This window comes from Oryza sativa, chromosome 9 (genome assembly GCF_034140825.1).
Source record: "Oryza sativa Japonica Group chromosome 9, ASM3414082v1".
Classification (NCBI taxonomy): domain Eukaryota; kingdom Viridiplantae; phylum Streptophyta; class Magnoliopsida; order Poales; family Poaceae; genus Oryza; species Oryza sativa.
In genome coordinates, this window is record NC_089043.1 from 4933878 (window position 1) to 4954064 (window position 20187).

At 39.8% G+C, this 20187-nt stretch overlaps 3 protein-coding genes across 3 annotated transcripts; 1 reads left to right on the top strand and 2 right to left on the bottom strand.

Moving 5' to 3' along the window:
* Positions 1–1192: 1192 nt before the first annotated feature.
* On the bottom strand, positions 1193–3910 carry LOC4346390 (pentatricopeptide repeat-containing protein At1g79540). The gene has a single exon (XM_015756621.3). The coding sequence runs from the start codon at positions 3774–3776 to the stop codon at positions 1392–1394; it is 2385 nt and encodes a 794-aa protein (XP_015612107.1). The 5' UTR covers positions 3777–3910; the 3' UTR covers positions 1193–1391.
* A 2566-nt stretch (positions 3911–6476) lies between these two features.
* LOC4346391 (cyclase-like protein 4) lies at positions 6477–11975 on the bottom strand. Its single transcript, XM_015756622.3, has 6 exons — positions 11386–11975; positions 11220–11264; positions 9094–9166; positions 8632–8729; positions 8102–8172; positions 6477–6835 (listed from the first exon to the last, which is right to left on the bottom strand). Exons 1-6 carry the CDS (start codon positions 11774–11776, stop codon positions 6710–6712), a joined length of 804 nt encoding a protein of 267 aa, XP_015612108.1. The 5' UTR covers positions 11777–11975; the 3' UTR covers positions 6477–6709.
* A 915-nt stretch (positions 11976–12890) lies between these two features.
* LOC4346392 (DNA-directed RNA polymerases II, IV and V subunit 3) lies at positions 12891–19549 on the top strand. Its single transcript, XM_015756899.3, has 3 exons — positions 12891–13517; positions 14361–14598; positions 19031–19549. Exons 1-3 carry the CDS (start codon positions 13024–13026, stop codon positions 19289–19291), a joined length of 993 nt encoding a protein of 330 aa, XP_015612385.1. The 5' UTR covers positions 12891–13023; the 3' UTR covers positions 19292–19549.
* The last annotated feature ends 638 nt before the right edge of the window (positions 19550–20187 follow it).

The window sequence follows — 20187 nt, forward strand, 5'->3', positions numbered from 1 at the left end:
GTAGCTCAGTTAAGTACAATCAAAAGGTATGTCATGGATTAAACTCTAATATTCCATTGAACACTGAATAACTTGGTTGCAACTAATCAAATTCTTTTTTATGTTTTTTAGTTGATTTTATACAATCACAATTTCTTTAGACCATTGACCACACAACTACTATGTAGTGGTAATAAACGATACTCCTCTACACAAATATGATGCTGTATATACAAGGTGCAAGTGTGCAACATTCCAACATTCAATTAAATGGCACATCAAAAAGCTAGATCAACAGTCAGATTTAGTTGATCAGTTCAGGGCAAATCAAGGCAAGAAAAACCCTGACATCTGTATGTGACATTTAGGCCCCATCTGGGAGTTGGGGCATGGGAACTTCCTGTAGACATGTAAATTCATGTCTTCCAAACAGGGCCTTAAAAAACTTGACTAAGAACTAATATTGGATATAACCATTAACCACTCAGTAATTTGCTTGTAATTCATCAAGTTCTTCTAGGTTATTTTCTTAATTGAATGCCATTAACCATACAACAAGTACCGAAAAATATTAATGGCATTAGATATGTAGCTCTGTTTCAAAATGATTGAACATACCTGAAAAAATTGATTGAGAACACCATCAACTTTTAAGATTCATGGATAAAGATATGAAAAAGAAACTGCGGATTAGAACAGAAGAAACAAGAATATCATATACAGGTTATGTGCAATTTTCACAATAAAATACGGAAGCAGGGGAAACAATATCATATAAGTAATGTTTTACCTGCAAGGCTGCAACTTACACTACCAGCCCATTTTCACCTCCAGAATGACAAGACGATATACAAAGACCCACACAAAGAGGATAATAAATAGGGAAAAACCGATGATGTCTATCGCATACAAAGAATAGCTCAAGATCAATGAAAAAGCATAACTAAAAACTTTAAATATTATTGCATTCTTGTTGCAGCTGAGACATGTGAAATTTACTACTTCCTCCGTTTCATATTATAAGACTTTCTAGAATTGCCCACATTCATATAGATGTTAATGAATCTAGACACATGTAGATTCATTAACATCTATATGAATGTGGGCAATACTAGAAAGTCTTATAACCTAAAACGGAGGTAGTAGAATGCAAATATCTCAGCCTACTGAGTAACAGCACATTAATTGTACCGGATCAACAAGAGGTCTATGATAGACTGTGGAACATCAAAAAATTTGACTCATTATTGAAGTTACAACTCAACTGATGGTTACAAAATCCCTTGCAAGAGCTAAGAAATCAGTAAATAACACCCTATTTTGCTTTCTTCCTTAGAAAATTGGTACAGAACAAAAACATCAGCATCCCTCTTCAGGGCAGCTCTGTAGTCCTACAAACACTACAGACTTTTCTATTGACTGTATAACAAACTTTTTGTAGGCTCACGGAGATATACATCCATATCATATCCTACAAGATGCATTCTCCATGCAAGAGCTTGTGCATCCTGCCTTCTGTAACAGATACAAAGCCACCTAAGTAAGCGGTTGCCTACAGGTTGTGACAAAATGATGGATTTACTCAATGCATACAGCATAATATCAACTGCCGCATTTAGATTTCTATCCCAACATAAGTAATTGATAAGAAGGGCACAGCATGCTGGTGTGATGTCAATGCCAAACTCCTGAAGAGTATGAAAAATCCTAAGTGCATCATCAGTTCTCCTTACCTGACAAAGCCCAATTAGCCAAATGGTATAAGGGTTTGAACTAATATAACCATATTCTTGATCTATCTTGATTAACTCCCTTACTCCATCATCCAGGGAACCATCTTCAATTTCTTTGTGGGCATTAGCAAGTACTTCACTCTCCACTGGGAAATTGTACTTTTTTGGCAGGTAATCCAACCAGAGGTTGATTGCTTGCGACAATTTCTTCATCCTACATAGCGATCTCATCATAGAATTGTAGATTGACAAACTCGGGGAGCTACCGCTCTGCAAAATGTTCTGAAACAACATCATGGCATCATTTTCTCTGTGCGCCCTCAACAGCCCATCAATAAGAGTCCCGTAAGTGATTTCATCAGGAGAAATTCCTTTGAGTTGAAGCTCTTTGAAGAGCCTTACTGCTCCATCAAGATTCCTCGCTTTACAGAGTCCATTTATCAATGTGTTATACGTGACAACATCAGGAACGACTCCACTGTCTATTATACTTCGAAGAAGTTTGTATGCTTTTAGCACCTGGCCAGATTGGCACATATCATGAACCAGTTTACGGAGGCTCTCACTGTCACACACCTGGTTTGCACCGAGGGTCAACCGAAGGAACAAGGAAGGATTATTTCCCATCTCCATCTTATGGAAAAGCATACGAGCTTCCTCCAGTCTGCCCTCCCTGTAGAATCCGTCAATGAGTGCGTTGTATGTCATAACTGTTGGATCACAACCATGCTCTCCCATCTCATCAAAAATCTGCATTGCCTCATCAACAAGTCCTCGCTTGCACAGTCCACATATCATGATAGTTTGTGTAGTGGAGTCTAGGACCAAGTTATTCTGCAACATCTCTGACCTCAACGTGTGAGCTCTCTCTAGATCACCGTGATCACATAGAACCTTGAGCACTGTGTTATAACAAAAGGTGTCAGGCACGAAACCTTTCTTTTTCATTACATCAAGGAATGATAAGGCATCCTCAATTCTGCCGGCCTCTGCACAACCACGGATCATTATCGTATACAGAACAACGTCTGGTGAGATGTTGCGCTCTAACATTGTCTTGTAATAGCCAAAGCCCTCATCAAAACGCCTGGCCTGGAACAGACCATCAATCAAACAGCTATACCCTTTTAACCCCAGTGCAAATCCACCATCTTGCAGCATCACCAGGCGCTGAAATGCCTCATTGACCCTACCAACTTTGCACAGACCACTCAAGAAGGCGTTGTAAGTGACCTCGTCGGGCAGGCACCCCTTGTCCTTCATCGACCCCAGAAGCTGCACGGCTTCGTCAATCTTCCCTGCATTGCACAGGGACGAGAGCAGGACGGTGTAGATCTTCACATTGGGCATGATCCCCCTGTCAAGCATTTCGTCGAACATCTTGAGCGCATCCCCCGCCATACCCTGCTTGCACAGCCCGTCCATGAGTACATTGTACGTGGCCCTGTTGGGCGCGCAGCCGGCGGCGACCATCCGGTTGTAGAGAGCCAGGGCGAGGAGGATGACCCCGCTGTCGACGAGGGCCTTGAGGATGGTGTTGTAGACGAAGGCGGTGGGGCGGCTTTGGAACTCATCCATCCGGGAGAACGCCTGGACGGCATCGGCGTGGCGGCCGGCGGAGGAGTGCGCGGCGACGAGTGCCGCGAAAGCGGAAGAGGAGGCCGGGAGGCCGGCGGCGCGGGCGTCGGCGAGGGCGTCGAACATGGCCTCGTCGGCATGGGAAGAGAGTCGGAGGAGGAGGGATACGGCGTGGGCGTGGAGCGGGCGGGAGCGGAGGCGCGGCGAGAGGGCGGAGAAGAGGAAGAGGCGGAGGCGGGAGGCGGCGGGGATGGCGGCGCAGAGGAGGGCATCCGAGACGGCGTGCGGGGTGAGGGTTGGCGAGAGGAGGGAGAGGCAGGGGAGCAGCGCGGGGAGCGAGGGCGGGAGCGTGGAGAGGAGCGTGTGGAGGGCGTCGGCGGCGTCGAGCTCGGCGGCGAGAGATGGAGACGATGCGGTGGCGGTGGTGTGGATGCGGGTGGTGGAGGGGAGAGGGAGGAAGGACCGTGCCGCCGCCGCACATCTCATGCGGTCATCGAGGGAAGGAATGGGAGTAAGGCTCGGCGCGGCGGCGGCGGCGGCGGTGGCGGTAGCGGCGGCGGGGAGAGGAAAGGAGGAGAGGGTTTACTTGGGGCTCGAGATTGGGGATGATGGATCGAATCGATCGCTCTTCTTTGAAAGATTTGTTTTTTACTCTTTGATTTGAATGAATTCCTTCTCTCCGTTTCTATTAGATCCCCAACCAGCAGCCTGCTGTCTTATTCGTATCCTTTCCATCCAAATTTCATTTTAAAAAAAAAATGGTTCGTTTTAGAATTACATCTCTTAACAGTAAAACTAGACAAAATAAACATCATTCACATTTCAAAAATAGGCAAAATGTATCTCTTGTGCATCCTATTTGGCAACTTCGAAAAAGAGGACTGAAAGTTTAGTATTGAGTTGGTGGTGGGATTAGTCATTAGATTTTAAAATTGTTCAGGGTTACTTTGGAATGTATATTGTAAAATCGTAGAGATAGGAAAAATACAAGAACATGATAGAAATTCATATGGAAACAAACACAGATGATACATATGACCCAGTTGTACAACTCATGTACAACTAGAGATATGCAACTATAGATCAAAGGAGAACATGTTCATATGCACTACAACTGTTTACAACCATTGATCAAATTCAGTCGTTCGTATGTGAGTCGGACAGTTGGATCGTATGCATAGTAATTTCTAACATAGAATTAGAAACACAAAAAACTTTTATCGTTTGAATACGACAATAAATATATAGGAAGTTTTAGGTGCGTTTGAACCATTAATATACAAATTTCACACATTAGGATCTCTTTGAATCAAAGGACTCAAATCATATATGAAATTTTTCTATTTGGTCCTTTGATACAAAGGATTGGAGCTTACTAATGCTATAAAATTTCTATAAAATGGCTCATTGCATGTGAATTTTGAAGGAAAATCATCGGATTCATGTGTTTCTCTAGTGTCCAAGCAAACGGTCATTTATGTGTGTTTCTTGTGTTTTTACACTTATTTTTCTTGTCCCAGGACAACTACTACCGCCACCCAGATCCCATCAAGCCTGATCGAGGATGCCAATATCAGGCATGGCCGTAGACGGCGACACAAGCCCGAACACAAGGTTGCCGAGAAGATCGTCACAGTCCATGGTGCTTGTATCTCCTACACCGAAGCTTTCGTCGTTGACTCTGTGAAGCCCTCCGAGCAAAAGCCATCCATGGAGGTCAATGTTGACGCCACTGCATAATTGGAATCCTCACCTTTTCCTTCTTACCCTAAGGTAACAACAACCTACTCCATCTTAATTTCCATGGCAAGGTTGACTCTTTAATTTCTCTATAGCTGCAAGTGATCGAGGCCCTCAACAACAGGAGTGGCTCCAACAGTGCAGAGATCAAGGGCTACATCAGTGGCGAATCCAAGATGAAAATAGAGCGGTGCCTTGTTCAAATGAGAGTTTCAGATATGTAGTTACCCATCTTATCAGATAAGCTTCGTAATTAACATATTAAATGTTGACTATTAACATATTAAGTCGTCTAGTTAAGTGTTGACTACTATAAAGTTTAAATTTTGATTTATTTGAATTTTGATGAAACTTCTCTATAAGAAGTTTTTTTTCTAAAAAATCATAATGTTCAGCGGTTTGATAATCATTTACACAGAAAGTACCCAAAAAAACTAAAAATCTGAAAGAACATGGCTAAAGCTAGTAAACTATATGTACACGGCAATCAATTGTCAATCAAATTTTAAATTTATATCCGAAAGAACTCAAAATAAAGAATTAAAAAATAGTAGTAACAAGTATTGTAGTTGACCGTAAATATATATATGAAAACGGTGCAATGTACATTTTTCCCCTTTTTTGTATTTGGTTGCACTTACAATAAAAGAACCAGTTGGATATATGTGACCACAGGCACTAGGCAGTACTGCTTCCCAAGCCAACTTGTTTGTTTCTTGCTGTGATGGCTCACTAGAGCACGTGGATGGATGCGGATACCTGTTAGCACCTACTCCCTCCGTCTCAAAAAAAAAAACTAACCTCGTACTAGCATTATATTCAGATTTGTTGTATTATGAGGTATCACATCCTAGTATGAGGTTGGCTTTTTTTAGGACGGAGGGAGTATGGGCTATAGCTGGCTGAAGTTGGGGCTAGAGCCCCGACCAGCCCCATCGATGGATTCGCCGCTGCTTAAATAGGATAATTTAAAAATAAAACTCAAGGATCAAAGTCACAAGAACACCCATTTGTAATGCTAGTGAGCATATTAGACACCTTATTTCACTTGCCACTACCGCTTTAATGTTTAGCCTCCTTAACCCTCTCCAATTCACCTACCTACTTGGCACACCGCTCCCCCTCCCCCCCCCCCCCTCCAACTTATCTATCTTTTGATTAGATTATGAAGTATTTCGATTACAACATTGCTTCATCTCCTCACCCTTTCCCCTTCTATACTACATCTCACTGCACTGCTAAAGGTCCATGGCTAAAGGAAGCACAAAGGCATAGGTCCTCATACTGTTGCAAATAGATACTTGGATCTATGGTTTGCCAAGCAATAGCCTCTTAAATATTAAAATAAAGAGGATTCAAATTGGCATTCTGTTTTGCGCTAGTAGGCTTTTATTAACCTTCCTTGTTTGCGGAGGTAGCATTGGTGTCATATATCCAACTGTTACATTGGTAGTCAATTACAATAGTAATATATATAAGTTTATAGCTGATAGATGCACAGACATTAACCTGTTAGAAGGCAACATGATCTTATTTTACAATCATATATATGTGTCAAATACTATGCATAGTTTGTCATATACATATGTCCTAGGTGGATGCATCTGACTTGACAACCATCAACACCATTCAACATTTCAACACATATAAGATGTCGATGTAAACCTTATAAGCATATGTTACTTGATGAGAATACATCTTGCCGGGGAACCTTCAGAACCACGTAACCTTAGTGGCAAGCAATGCAAGGTATATATTCCTGGGGTAACATGCTCTAAATGTAAGGCTTCCACAAGGATGACTTCCTACATTGAAAAGCAACAATATAGACATTACTATCATCCTTCATAAGTAATCTACATCCCAAGAATTAATATAGAATATATAGGTTCCAACCTGCGAGAATTCACTTAAAATACTAGTTATTTGAGCCTCTTCTAAACTATATCACTTTCTTACCTTAATGAAATTACGATCCAGGTGTGTTCACTTTTAATTATCACCTTCTTGTTATTTAGGCCTTAAAATCATGTAACTTTGAAACCAACTCATTTTTTCTTTCTTTTCCTTGAAAGCATTGCACACAAATAACATCATCTATACACTCTATTCCCTTTCATCCATTTTTATAAATTTTGTGTTAAAACAATGTTAGGGAAGAAGAATATAATACTTAACATTGCAAATGCAGATAAGAATAATCATTTATAAATGTCAGTTTGTAGTAGTGGAACTCTAGTTGTTACTATATATAAAAAAATGTAAATTAAAGTTGACATTAGGTTAAAAAACACTGATGTATGTTTACAATTGTAAAATTTCTCATTAATAAACATGAGGGCCTGGCCCCACATCTCATATTCACATTGAATGTTTGTTTTTCAATTAAGATATGTTGACAGGGTTATGTATTAAGCTTTTCTGTTCCAGATATCAGAGCTAGCAATTGTACTTCTTTGTAAAATTGCACGTTAGTGATTACTGTGAACTATTTAATATTGGGATTGTATCTTTATCTTGGGTATAGACCTTCATCCCTTTGTTGGTCTAGTGGCGGTCGGTCACGCTTAACGGCGGCCAGTCCGGTGTTAGCCTTCTCCTGGGCTTGTGTGTTGGCGATGTCGGCATGTGGGTGGTGGTATAGTTTTTTTCTTTTTCCTGGTTACGAACCTCCAGGGTTGTAATCTTGTAATTTTTTCCTTCTCTATCAATCGAACTTCGCACCGTCTTGTGCGAGTCGTTCAAAAAAAAAAACCTTCATCCCTATCCAATTGAATTATTGTAATTTGTTCAAAGTTAGACATAGTGGCAATACCTAAAAAACATATGGATGAATTGTCCTAGAAAAATTTCCTGGATGATGTATAATGGAATTTAGGAAATTATAAAGCAACTTGAAAATATAAAATACATTTGAGCTAAACTTAGTTGTGCTAAGCAAGTAACGACAAAAGGGGGAGATATATGTCACGAAAAGTACAAATTTTATTCCTTAGAGAAGGTAAAATGACCGGTTGATAGTAACACAAAGTAATAATATATAGATATGTCACGTTAAAAAACAATCTTACTCTTTTCTCAAGAAAAACTAAATGAGCAGGAATGCATTCATCAAACGCTCCGACTGACAAGTAGTCAACGCCTGCATGAGAGAGGATAATAGTAGACTATAAGCCAACTGTAAACTTACATGAAAGATAGACAAAGAAAAGTGAGAAGTGTTGGTTCTTCTGCGAGAGCTAGTTCTACACATGCTCTAAGATATATGCATTAAATTATAGTGAGAGAAAGAGAGAGAAGGGAACAATTAAACTAAACTTATTGGTAATTTATTATACATATTAGCTCTAATATAAGCTAGCTAATAGCTAGCGTTACCTCTACTATTAAACTTGCTCTAAGTTAAGGTGCCAGACTTAAGGAAACAAAGGTGAAAATGGCACAACAAAATAATACATAAACATAGGTTGCAACTGTAAATTAAAAAAATGTATTTTGCATGAACGTGTCTTGTTTATAACAACACTATATTAGCAAATAACATACCTTAAAAGAACTACCATAGTTAAATACCAAGAGTAAGCAACTTAATTTAGCATACCAACTAGTCTAATGTCTGTGTTATCAATCAACCATTGAGCACCATCTTTCATGAAACCAACATAGCTTGTATCAAATTCTTTCTTCCACATAAGCTTCCTGTGAAATAGAAATCATTAAATATATTATTTATTAAATATATACTTGATTCAGATGCCATGTACTGGACGACCAGTTCAGAGAAACAACACAATATTGTTGAAATTAACTAACTCAAAGTGCCTCATTCTATATACTACGGTTAATAATATGTGCAAATGACATGTTTCCTTCAATATCTTGTTTATGAAATACTTGGAATTAATACTTGATTGTTCTGATATTTTTTTACGACATTATTACAATGGTACCTTTTAACATGATGTTGGGTTTGTCTTTGTAAAAATATATGTGTGAATGCAAATGTATTTTGCCTTAAATAATATATATTTTGTGTGCAAAAACAACATGGGAATAACAATACCTGTCTGTATTTAAAGTTCGAAAGAGAACTCGCCGAACTCCTTTGGGAATATGCAAGGATTCCATAACGTTAGCTGCAGGAACATGAAGGAACATTTTAGTGTTTTCTTTAGTGTATGCTTGTCAATTTTGCTATAAATTAATTATGGTAATTTAGTTTCTTTGTTATTCTAAATTGATGTGAAATCTATGATTTCAATTTAATATTCACTGTAATTTTCTTTCCTGATACTTGACACTCATAGATAAATCTATTGCTTATATTGCCGCTATTACGTTATGTAGAATGCAGGGACTATTGTTTCCGTTTCTCAAAATAACATAAGATTTTATATTTTTCCCAATTAATGCAGGACCCTCTAGCTTATTTTGCTTCTTAGGATCAATGCAGTTTCATGAATGAATCTAGCCATCCATTTAGCTAGGAAGACAATAAGAGTCACGACGTATTAATTACTAATTTCAAATTTTGAAATCATGAAATAAAAAAACTATAATTGAAACTCCAAACTATAAAACTTAGTACTTATTAATTACAGATCTTGGAATTATTAAATCTTAAAAACACCATGATTGAGACTTAAATTGAGTACAACTCAGCACTAATTTATTATGTATTATGGAACTATTAAATCATAAATGAAACTACACAATAATTCAAACTAAGAATTTAGCACACCTCAATATTTATTAAATTCTAAACCGCAGAGTTACTAAATCATAGAAAAAAATGATGATTGAGACTCTAGACTGGGTACAACTCAATATTTATTAATTATATATTTTAGAATTATTAAGTCAACAAAGTACTATTATTTCTGAATTATTGATTTCTTAAATTATCCTTTAAAAAACTAACCTCTTATAATTGATGAAACTCTAAATCGCACAACTTGATAAAATATAATTGTGACTCTAGGCCAAGTATATTTATTAGTTTGTATTTTAGAATTATTAAATCTTGAAAACATTTTTTACTGAGACTCCAAATCAAGTAAAACTCTTAACTATTAGTTGCATTACATTTTTTTTCTTTTACAGCAGAGATTGGCTCGTAAGAGGATATAATAAAAGGTATATATTTTCTCCATCCCAACACAAAAGTTTACTTATTTTGGAACGGAACGGAGGGACTACATGTTATGATGGTGACATATGCTGAACCAAAACAGGTAGCAATTTGTGCACGTACTTATCTCTACTTATTATAAAAATTGAAAATATTTTTGTCGATACTTTGGTACGTTATCCGTGTATGAGTCGGTTTCTAAGTTCGTTCGCTTTTGGAAATACATATCCGTATTTAGTGGTTTTTTAAGTTTGTTCGCTTTGGGAAATACAAAATGAGTCGTGTAAGAAATCTCTTAAAAAAAACTCGCATGCTAACTTTAGACGACAGGACTCCCAAGCGAATTACTTGAGAGGATCGAGCTCCTAAGTGCAGCTCATGATTTTTTAAAAAAATATATATCTAAGCAAATTCCCACGGTGAATTTCACCTTAACTAAACCGTATAATAATAAGATTAAAATAGCTTTCACCCCTTGCAACACACGAGCATTTTTTCTAGTAAAATAAAATTACAAGCAAGCCTTATGTATTACCTCTGTCACAAAATAAGTTTATTTTTCACTCAATCCACATATACCAATATAAACCATAAAGACTAGCATATTTGCACTTTATTAAATAACAATACAATTATTCCCCTCTTTTTATACTCCTAATACATTTATCCTTTACTTTCACAAACTCCGATGCAACAATTACTCAAAAATAAATTTATATTGGGATAAGGGGGAGATGCCAAAAATGATCTTATCTTGGAACATAAGGAGTATCTTATCTGGAAGAATGTAAACAGATGACATTGGGTGAAATTAATTTATACTATCTCCGTTTTTTAATAGATGACGCCGTTGATTTTTTCTTACATGTTTGACCATTCGTCTTATTCAAAATATTTACGTAATTATAATTTATTTTGTTATGAGTTGTTTTATTACTCATAGTAATTTAAGTGTTATTTATATCTTATACATTTGCATAAAATTTTTGAATAAGACGAATGGTCAAACATGTGAGAAAAAGTCAACGGCGTCATCTATTAAAAAACGGACGGAGTACCTGTTATGTTGCTATCCCTAGGAACATCGACCAACAACGCTGGTCCTGCTCATACAGACAAAAAGAAATCACAAAAGATGAGAAAAACGACGTTAATTGAATAATTGACGAGCTAGCTATAGTGTAGTTGATGAGTGTGGGCTAATTAGGAAGGAAGGAAGCGTACCGTTGAGGATGGCGAGGTCGAGCGTGTCGACGTCGAAGCCAGCGTGGTAGTAGTGGTCGAAGACGTGGCCCGGCGCGTCGACGTGCGTGCCGGAGTGCGCCGTGAGGCGGAGCTCGGAGAAGTTGGCGATGTCGGAGCCGTTGCGCATCGACCGCACCAGCCGCAGGAACCCGCCGCCGGTGCCGTCCGCCGACTCCCACTCCGGCATCTCCTCCCGGTAGTAGTGGCTGATGTCCACGATCCGCCCGCCGTCGAACTCCTCTCGCCTCTCTGCCACCGCTACCGCCGCCACGTCGCAGCTGCTGCCATCGCCCTCCGCGTAGCCCGGGTGCGCCGGCTCCGCCGTAACGCCGGTGAGCAGCAGGAGGAGGAACAACGGCGTGGGTGCCATGGAGATGGAGTGTGTGTATTAATTCTGCTTCCCAACTTTGATCGAGCTGCAGATAATTAATTAGGATTACTCCACGTACTACTAGTTAAAGACACGTACGCCATCGGATCGGATGGAAACAAAAGTTTGCAATTGATTGATTGATTGATTGATGTTGAGACGATACCAAAGTCTACAATTTTTCAGCATCATTGCTTACGATCGTACTGCCATCCTTTTTCTTCGGGGGGAAAACATAAATAATTTGGTTGCATAGTTGCATTCCCGACTTCTTATTGACTTTTTTTTTAGCTGCTCGTAATAATAACTAGTGCCTACCCGCGTGTTATAGCAAATAATTTAGAAATATTTTAAACAAAACTCGAATAAAACTGTGTTACCTAACAAACAATGTTTTGAGCACCAATCACACACCAATAACGCCAACGTACAGATCCAGAAAAAGGCTAGCACCAGATCGGCGCCACTAAACCAACAATGGAACACATCCGATACCACCCAAAACCGACCCTTACAACCGACATAAAACCATGCTCCATCCAAATCTTTGGGATTGAAGGAGAGAGGGTGAGAGAGAAGATGGAACCGCTCTCTCCCCTAGGCCCTCTGACGTAGCCAACTTGCGGAAGCTAGGACGCCAACAAAAGATGAAAGAATATAGATCTAGCGGGCGGGCTTGCACCAAATGCTTGGAAAGTTTTGGCAAGGGGGGAGGGGTGCCTAGACAAAGTCTCGAAAGAGAGGAGCAACGGATATATCGCTGTCGCCGTTTGTCAAGACCTCAAAGAGGAAGTCGATTTGGTACTATACTATAGGAGGGAGGGGTCTAATTTAAAATTCTAATCATCATCGTGGATGACTATGTCAGTACCCGAACTGAGTTATTTTCACTTTGGATTTTGGGTAAACTATAATTAGTGATCTATATATGCATCTCACGTAGATGGTTCAAGTTTAAGGTCCAGCAGTGTATTTTATTTTTGTAAAAAAAAAGAAAAGAGAAAAAAAACCATGAGATGAGACACCGCGAACCGAGACTGCCAGATGGCCCCACCCGCAGCCGCAAGAGCAATACAAGCTCCAAATGAAGAGGGTAACCCCTCCCTCCTCCCTCGGCCTATAGTGTTGGGTTTGGGTGTTGGTTTTTCCCCAAATCAAAAACCCTCCCGTCCCATCCCCTCCTTGTGTAGTTGTGTTGTTTGCGGCGAAACCCTAGGATTGTCTCCGGCGGCGGCGGCGGAAGGATCATGGAGCGGGCGGCAGGCGGCGTGTCGTACCAGCGGTTCCCGCGGGTGCGGATCCGCGAGCTGAAGGACGACTACGCCAAGTTCGAGCTCCGCGACACCGACGCCAGCATGGCCAACGCCCTCCGCCGCGTCATGATCGCCGAGGTCCCCACCGTCGCCATCGACCTCGTCGAGATCGAGGTCAACTCCTCCGTCCTCAACGACGAGTTCATCGCCCACCGCCTCGGCCTCATCCCCCTCACCTCCGCCGCCGCCATGGCCATGCGCTTCTCCCGCGACTGCGACGCCTGCGACGGCGACGGCTCCTGCGAGTACTGCTCCGTCGAGTTCCACCTCGCCGCCCGCGCCACCGACTCCGACCAGACCCTCGAGGTCACCTCCAACGACCTCCGCTCCACCGACCCCAAGGTCTGCCCCGTCGACCAGGCTAGGGCCTACCAGCACGCCCTCGGCGGAACTGAACCCTTCGACACCGCCGCTGCTGCTGACCAGAGGTAACCCCCCCTCCCCTATTGCCCCATTATGGCTATTATTGCAAGTTTATTTCAGTTCAAAATGCTGTTAGGAACAGGTTGACTCTATTTTTAACATTATAGACTATCTTGTTTGGCAACTTTAGGGAAGAGGATTGGGAGTTTAGATGAGGGAATTGTTGGTGAGATTAACATGGAAATTTGCTTTTTAGTCCCAATCTCTTGTTTGGCAGAGATGGTGGGAATCGATAAGGAGTTTAGCTATAGATTAGATCTTAAATGAAAATGGATGGTTGAGATTTGTTTAGGTAAAGTAAAGGAGTTCCTTCCCAATTACCACCCTCTACCCAGGTATTAGAAAGGAGGGAGTTCCTCCCTCAATTTTTCTCTATCCCCATCCCACCCAAACTCATGTTTCCCAACCAAACAGAACAGTTAATAACCTCATCCCTCTAAACTCCCAATCCCCCTAAAAGCTCCGCCCAAACCAAACGGATCCAGGTCTAGCACTGATCTCTTATCCGAGGCTTTTGTTACAAGTACACCATATGTTCATTTGCTTCCATTTTTCATTCCTATGTGAAGCATTGAGCAAATGCCCAAAATTCCAAATTAACATAACTAATGTGGCGAATATTCCTATATCAGTTCCATGTTTAGACCGCAGGTCATGTTCCAGTCTTATATTTGGATGATGCCGACATACATGTATTTTCTGTTCTCAAAATTGTCCTAGTTAGATTAGGAGCATCTGCTAGTATTTTATTATCTTATATTTTCTTTTAAATGCCATAAAAGCTGTAAGTGTACTCTCTTTCTGAACTAATACTTACAAACAACCAACCTATAATATTTTAATTCCAGGGGCATACTAATTGTAAAGCTGCGTCGGGGCCAAGAGCTCAGGCTCCGAGCAATTGCTAGGAAGGGAATTGGCAAGGACCATGCCAAGTGGTCCCCCGCCGCTACTGTGACTTTCATGTATGAGCCTGAAATACGTATCAATGAAGAACTCATGGAAACATTGACACTCGAGGAAAAACGAAATTTGGTGGAGAGTAGCCCTACAAAAGTGTTCAACATTGATCCCAACACTCAACAGGTCAGCATGTTCTTCACCCCCCTCTTTATTTTTTTTGATAATTTGGTTTATTTCCCCCCATGATATCACCATCTAAGCTTTAGAGTTCAACACAGATAGCCATATTTGATTACTTAGATAGTGATCAATATGTTTTGCTGTTTTCAAATGGCATGCTGTTCTAAAATGGCATGTTCTATTGTCTTACAGTCTGTTACTACTGAGTCTTAGGTACTTCTGTTATAGAAAGCCGTCACTGAAGTGACAATGTTTGTCACTACAGTCAATCTCTTGTGGCTTATCGGTTTTTATGCTTAGCTATAGTCGAATGCCTTGGTTTGAGTGCTGATCTATCAAATTGCATTTGATATACAGTGATGAAATGTATTGTTAAGTTCTCTAGTGATCACATTTTTAGGTTGGTACCTGATCTTCTTTTTAATGAAAATTGATACCTACGTGGGATTGCATTGTTGCTAGTATATGTAATCTTCTGTAAATTCTATTACCAAACTAAATGAGTAACAATGTTTTTGCCTGGATATATTGTGTAGTAGCATGTTCGGTGAATTTGTGTTTTGTCTGTTCCCAAGTTATGTTCAAATTGTTGATGAACATTCAGGAATTGTGATGTCCACATTGCGCACTGAACTATGGGAAAACTATGCAGATACTGTTTTTAAATATAAAATTTGTTAAAGATGTGGAATTCAGAATTGCTCTGTTCAATCTTGTTATAGCTGACATAATGAAAAGATATATGCCATAACCCAATCACTTTTTTGAGCAAATGATAAGTGCTGGTATCACTCAAAAGAGCCCCTTGCATGAAAATGACACCAAAAAAACTCCCTAGCCTACTTTTCTATTGTAAGCTTCCAAAGTAGGGGTATTGAAGACCGGGTCATCCCGTTTTGCCAAACCCAGTGAAGAACTGGATGGCATGCAGGCTCCTCCAGCTGCAAGTGTGCATGCACATGAAACTTGTACACTGAGTGGGTGAGAAAATTCTGAAAAAATATTTGTTTAGGCCTATTATTACATATCGTCAAGACATCCCTAAATTCTCAGAGTACTCCCATCCTGGGTTCATTGAAGCCTTTTTTTTAATTTTGCCTTCTTGGAGGGAACTAACCCATTGCCATCCAAATCACATACACCTACTACTGGCATTAACCAGTAATTCATTTTCTGCCACATATTGAATACCTCACATGTACTGGAGAATTAACATATCTAAAATGTTTCATGCTAAAGTCAAGTTTATATTGTTTGTCTATTGGACTTTTTATAGTACGCCAAGTCATTGTGAACTATACATTGTTCACAGATCCAATGGCTAACATTCATGTTGAAACACCTGATACGTGGTAATGGTAAAAAAATCAATTGTTTACATTTTTAGTCTATGAATGATTGTTGCATTCCAATAAGGAATGGAGCAATATTTTCTAATTTTGAAATTCAAGTTTGTATTATATATAAAAAGCAATAGGTTCCCTATTTGAATTAAGTTTAGTATTTTTTTGTGCAGTGAAGTATGGATAGTATAATTTTGAAATGGGGATTTCAGTTTATAATGGAAGTTTGAACAAGATTGGAAAATTATAATAATGTTTAATTTATGTTTCATATAATGGCTAAAGTACAGTCACTTTTCGTCATACCAAACTTTTTTTGCTGTATATTTACATTTAGTACTGTATAACTTGGCTGTTTCTTTTTTTTTTTAAAAAAAAATCAAACTTTAGCCTTCCGCTGATATGTGAACCCATTTTTTATTTATGATTGTTGCTGATTTTGGTGTGCTGCATCATAGTAGAAAACTTGGACTGGTCACTTAACCATTCAGGCCCCTGGTTCACCGATGACCGGCCAAGTGGTCTGACTGCCAGTTTGGCTGGTTCAAAACTATTTATTTAAATTGCATGTTCCCCATAGGACACAACCAGCTGCTTGGCATGGTGGCCAATGGAGTTAAACTCCATCCAGCTGACCCAAAGCTCGAGCCCCTGCGTGTGCAATTTTTATGTGTATTATGACACAATAGGCACAATAGGCCTCCGCACGAGTAATGGGACCTTTATTTGACCCATGTTTGTCACAACACACAGGCTAACCTGTCCCAACTGGTTTATCGTCTCTTCAATCATTTTTTACATCCAGATCGCACAAGCCTCCAATTCTGGTTTATCTCTGGTCAAACCAGTTGTCCGTAATGATTTTCGCACCATGTGCTACACATGTTTATTTTACAAAGGATACTGTGCTTTTGCCAATGATGTACCAATGGAAGCAAAGTAAAGCACAGACAATCAACATTTAGTATCTATTGTTGTCCTCATAAGAGGATAGATGGACCACAATAAAAGAGCTTTTGACAATTTTAGCAATTTTACTGAAAATCCACTAGACCACATCATTTTCCTTAACATTTGTCCCATAGATCACTTGGATCTTTGTTACTTCACTGTATTTCTATGTTAAACCATGTTATGCTGCTCGGTGCATTGCTTTGGGTGCTTTGCTTTGTGAATGATATGAGAAATATTCCTCAGGATTACTTAATAATGCTTTGGACATTCTGCTCTTATGTCATGTTCCTTGTGCATCCGTTATTAAGTTGTACGGAGTACATTCAAGTCACTGAGCCATTGAATTTCCAACTATTCGACGAATACACTCTTTGTATGTATGGAATGCGCTCTCTGGGCCAGCAGCCCAGCACTATTGCCGCTGGCATTCCACCCAGGTCAGCAGTTGTCTGGCTATGGCCGGAGTTCAGCCAGTACCATATTATCTATTTTATGCTACAATAGGCATTTTTATTTGTCAGTTGATTTGGTTGATATTTAGGAATATATTAAGAAATATTAGACGATTTGTTAGGTCCTCTCCTATAAATTACTTCTCATCTATATCTATATATCCTATATAATTGGAACCAAAAGCTTGACATGCATAATCACATCATCAAGAAAATATTAACCTTTGGATTTTTCTCATGCTTTGATCTCAACCATTCATGTGTCATGTGCATTTACAACCCACTTAGTGTAGTTATTACTATAAATCTCAATATCCATTAAAACCATACATGCCACCTAGACAAATTATAGCCACTAAATACCTCACATGTTTGGTACATAACAATTTTTGTGTAATATACACTCGCAATTCGATGACCATTGTCACCTACTATCAAGCTTAAAATATTGTCCTCTTAGACATTACAAACTGTTTTCTTCAAGTTTTTTTTAATTATTTCTAAATTTTTCCACTGCAACGCACTGGGTAACCACTAGTACATTATGATGAAAGGTAATCAGAGAAACAAAAAACACAAGCCCTCCCCTTCTCTTTGGTGTGGTACGGTGTCAGGGCGATGGGTTATTGGCTGCGATCCATGATTATGCCCTCCCTTAAATCCCTTGATTCCCCAAACACATTAGCCCCAGACAGATGCCTTCTACTGACTTGTTGCTGCTACTGACAAGTTTATAACTTGTTGCTGCTACTGTGATGGCAAAACAGGGAACAAAAATCCATGTGGTAAAAACATAATTGCACTCTCTCCTTTATTCCCTAGTGATGGGCCGGATTGGCCAGGCCTCCAAGCAAAGCCTGGATACTCTTTTCAATTAATTTCATCGCCTCTTTATCCTCCCACTTCCTTTATCTTCCAATCAAATTGGTTGCACTTAGTTGCCTAGATACCCAACGGCCATCCAAATCAAGTTGGTCGCACAAATTGGGAGCAACGCAGTGTCTATGACTAGTGCACCAGCACGACTAGTCAACTTAATACTATGCATGCACCTATTTCTGAAAGAAAACATTATTTTATTGGATTTGCTTTGTTTTAGGGACTGCTAATTATAGACGTTGGTGATGCTTTACATAGATAACTCACTTACCTTTTTAATGTGGACTAACTGAAGATGTTCCCAAATCTTTTATCTTATAAATTGGAGTGCACATGAAAGCTAACGAAGTGTACCAGTCCAAGTGATTCATTCCTGCTATCCAATAAGTCCAACTAGCAAAAAAAAGGAAGCATGTTAGAGCATAAACTCCACTGGGAATTTCTAAAATTACTCTCGTAGTGTATAGGCTCCACCATAAGCTTTCCCCGTATAGATTATTATATGGAAAAGCACATTTAGATACTAAAATTTGAGATACATGTGCTCTTCCACAAGACACTGGGGTTTATTCTGGTTATTTGTTCAAATTATTTTCGTATATTCTGTTGATTTTCTCAGTTTGCACATATGAGTAGGCTTGTGGAGCTTTGTGTTTTTAAGAATGTTACTTATAACTTTTCTTTTCTCGAACATAATATTACTTATAGCTGATTATAGCTGTACTCTAACAGCATAAGATTCTTCATATTTGTTGTATTGGAACAAATCATGATTGTCACAGAGCTAATTTTCTGTGACTTTACCAGGTGGTAGTTGAGGATGCAGAGGCATATACATATGATGATGAGGTCATCAAGAAAGCAGATGCCATGGGAAAGCCCGGATTGATAGAGATCAATGCCAAGGAGGACAGCTTTATCTTCACTGTTGAAACAACTGGCGCTATCACAGCTTATGAGCTGATCATGAACGCTATCACGGTCTTGAGGCAAAAGTTAGATGCTGTTCGTCTACAAGATGACGATGCTGACCTTGGCGAGCTTGGTGCCCACCTTGTTGGAGGCTAAGCGCAGAGCTGCTTGTCTTGTGTTACCCACAAAGTAGGTTTCTCTAACTATCGTGCTAGAGGCAAAACATGATGGTTTCTTCGTTTGGATCAATCTAGTACATGTAATCTCCCTGATCTGTGCCATTAAATCTGTGCTGGAACTTTGTGTGGACGCACCAGACTACTGTTCAATTTGATGGCAAATCGACACACCAGCCAGCTCATCTCTGGGACAAATGTGGAGCTGCTAGTAATACTGAATGCTGTTCACCTGTGATGTGTCTTTGGGACTTGCAGCCCGTCGTTTTGATTGGCCTACGGTATATGCTACGGCTTGCTGTGTTGAATGCTGGGTTTTGTGCAGGTCTCCCCAGATTCATATGCTCAATGCAATGTGGCGTTTAATGCTGTACATCTCCAGGTTAATTGCTGAATAGTGGTGGTACTAGATGGTTTGATGGATTCGCTGAGCGAGATGCGTGGAGTTAAGCGCGCGTGCATGTGGATCAGTACTACGATCTTGATGGATGTACCAAATGATTTGGTAATGTACTGATATTTTGGACCTAAATGTTGGATCTTTCCTGCTTCTTGCATACTAGTATCAGTGTATGTGTGTATGCGCGGTGTGACAAGAAAAATGGAAGGGCAATATCTATCTGATCCAAAATGCATCTTTGATATGCTGATACTGTAGGCTTTGGATGCTCATATTGGTAAGCAATTGGTAGGTGAAAAAACAATGGCTGGTGTCTGTTTGCTCGTAAAGTTCATCGGTTCTTGAGCTTGTCCGTTTATCGCCTTTCTTTTTTAGGTCTTCTGTAGGTTTCCTATATGTGTACAATAATATTGTTTGTACGAAGGAACCGTGCCAAATCGGCTCGCAAATTTCACGAGGGATGTTTTTGGGCTCTT

Bases quoted from the DNA above. Each gene is read 5' to 3' on its own strand.
- LOC4346391 (XM_015756622.3), bottom strand. From the start codon at position 11,776: ATGGCACCCACGCCGTTGTTCCTCCTCCTGCTGCTCACCGGCGTTACG. The intron at 9,167-11,219 runs GTACTCCGTCCG...ATGTTCCTGCAG, and splicing joins TAGGGATAGCAACATAACAG to CTAACGTTATGGAATCCTTG. The intron at 6,836-8,101 runs GTAAGATTGTTT...TTTTCAATGTAG, and splicing joins TAGTTTTTCTTGAGAAAAGA to GAAGTCATCCTTGTGGAAGC.
- LOC4346392 (XM_015756899.3), top strand. From the start codon at position 13,024: ATGGAGCGGGCGGCAGGCGGCGTGTCGTACCAGCGGTTCCCGCGGGTG. The intron at 13,518-14,360 runs GTAACCCCCCCT...TTTTAATTCCAG, and splicing joins GCCGCTGCTGCTGACCAGAG to GGGCATACTAATTGTAAAGC. The intron at 14,599-19,030 runs GTCAGCATGTTC...TGACTTTACCAG, and splicing joins TTGATCCCAACACTCAACAG to GTGGTAGTTGAGGATGCAGA.
- LOC4346390 (XM_015756621.3), bottom strand. From the start codon at position 3,776: ATGAGATGTGCGGCGGCGGCACGGTCCTTCCTCCCTCTCCCCTCCACC.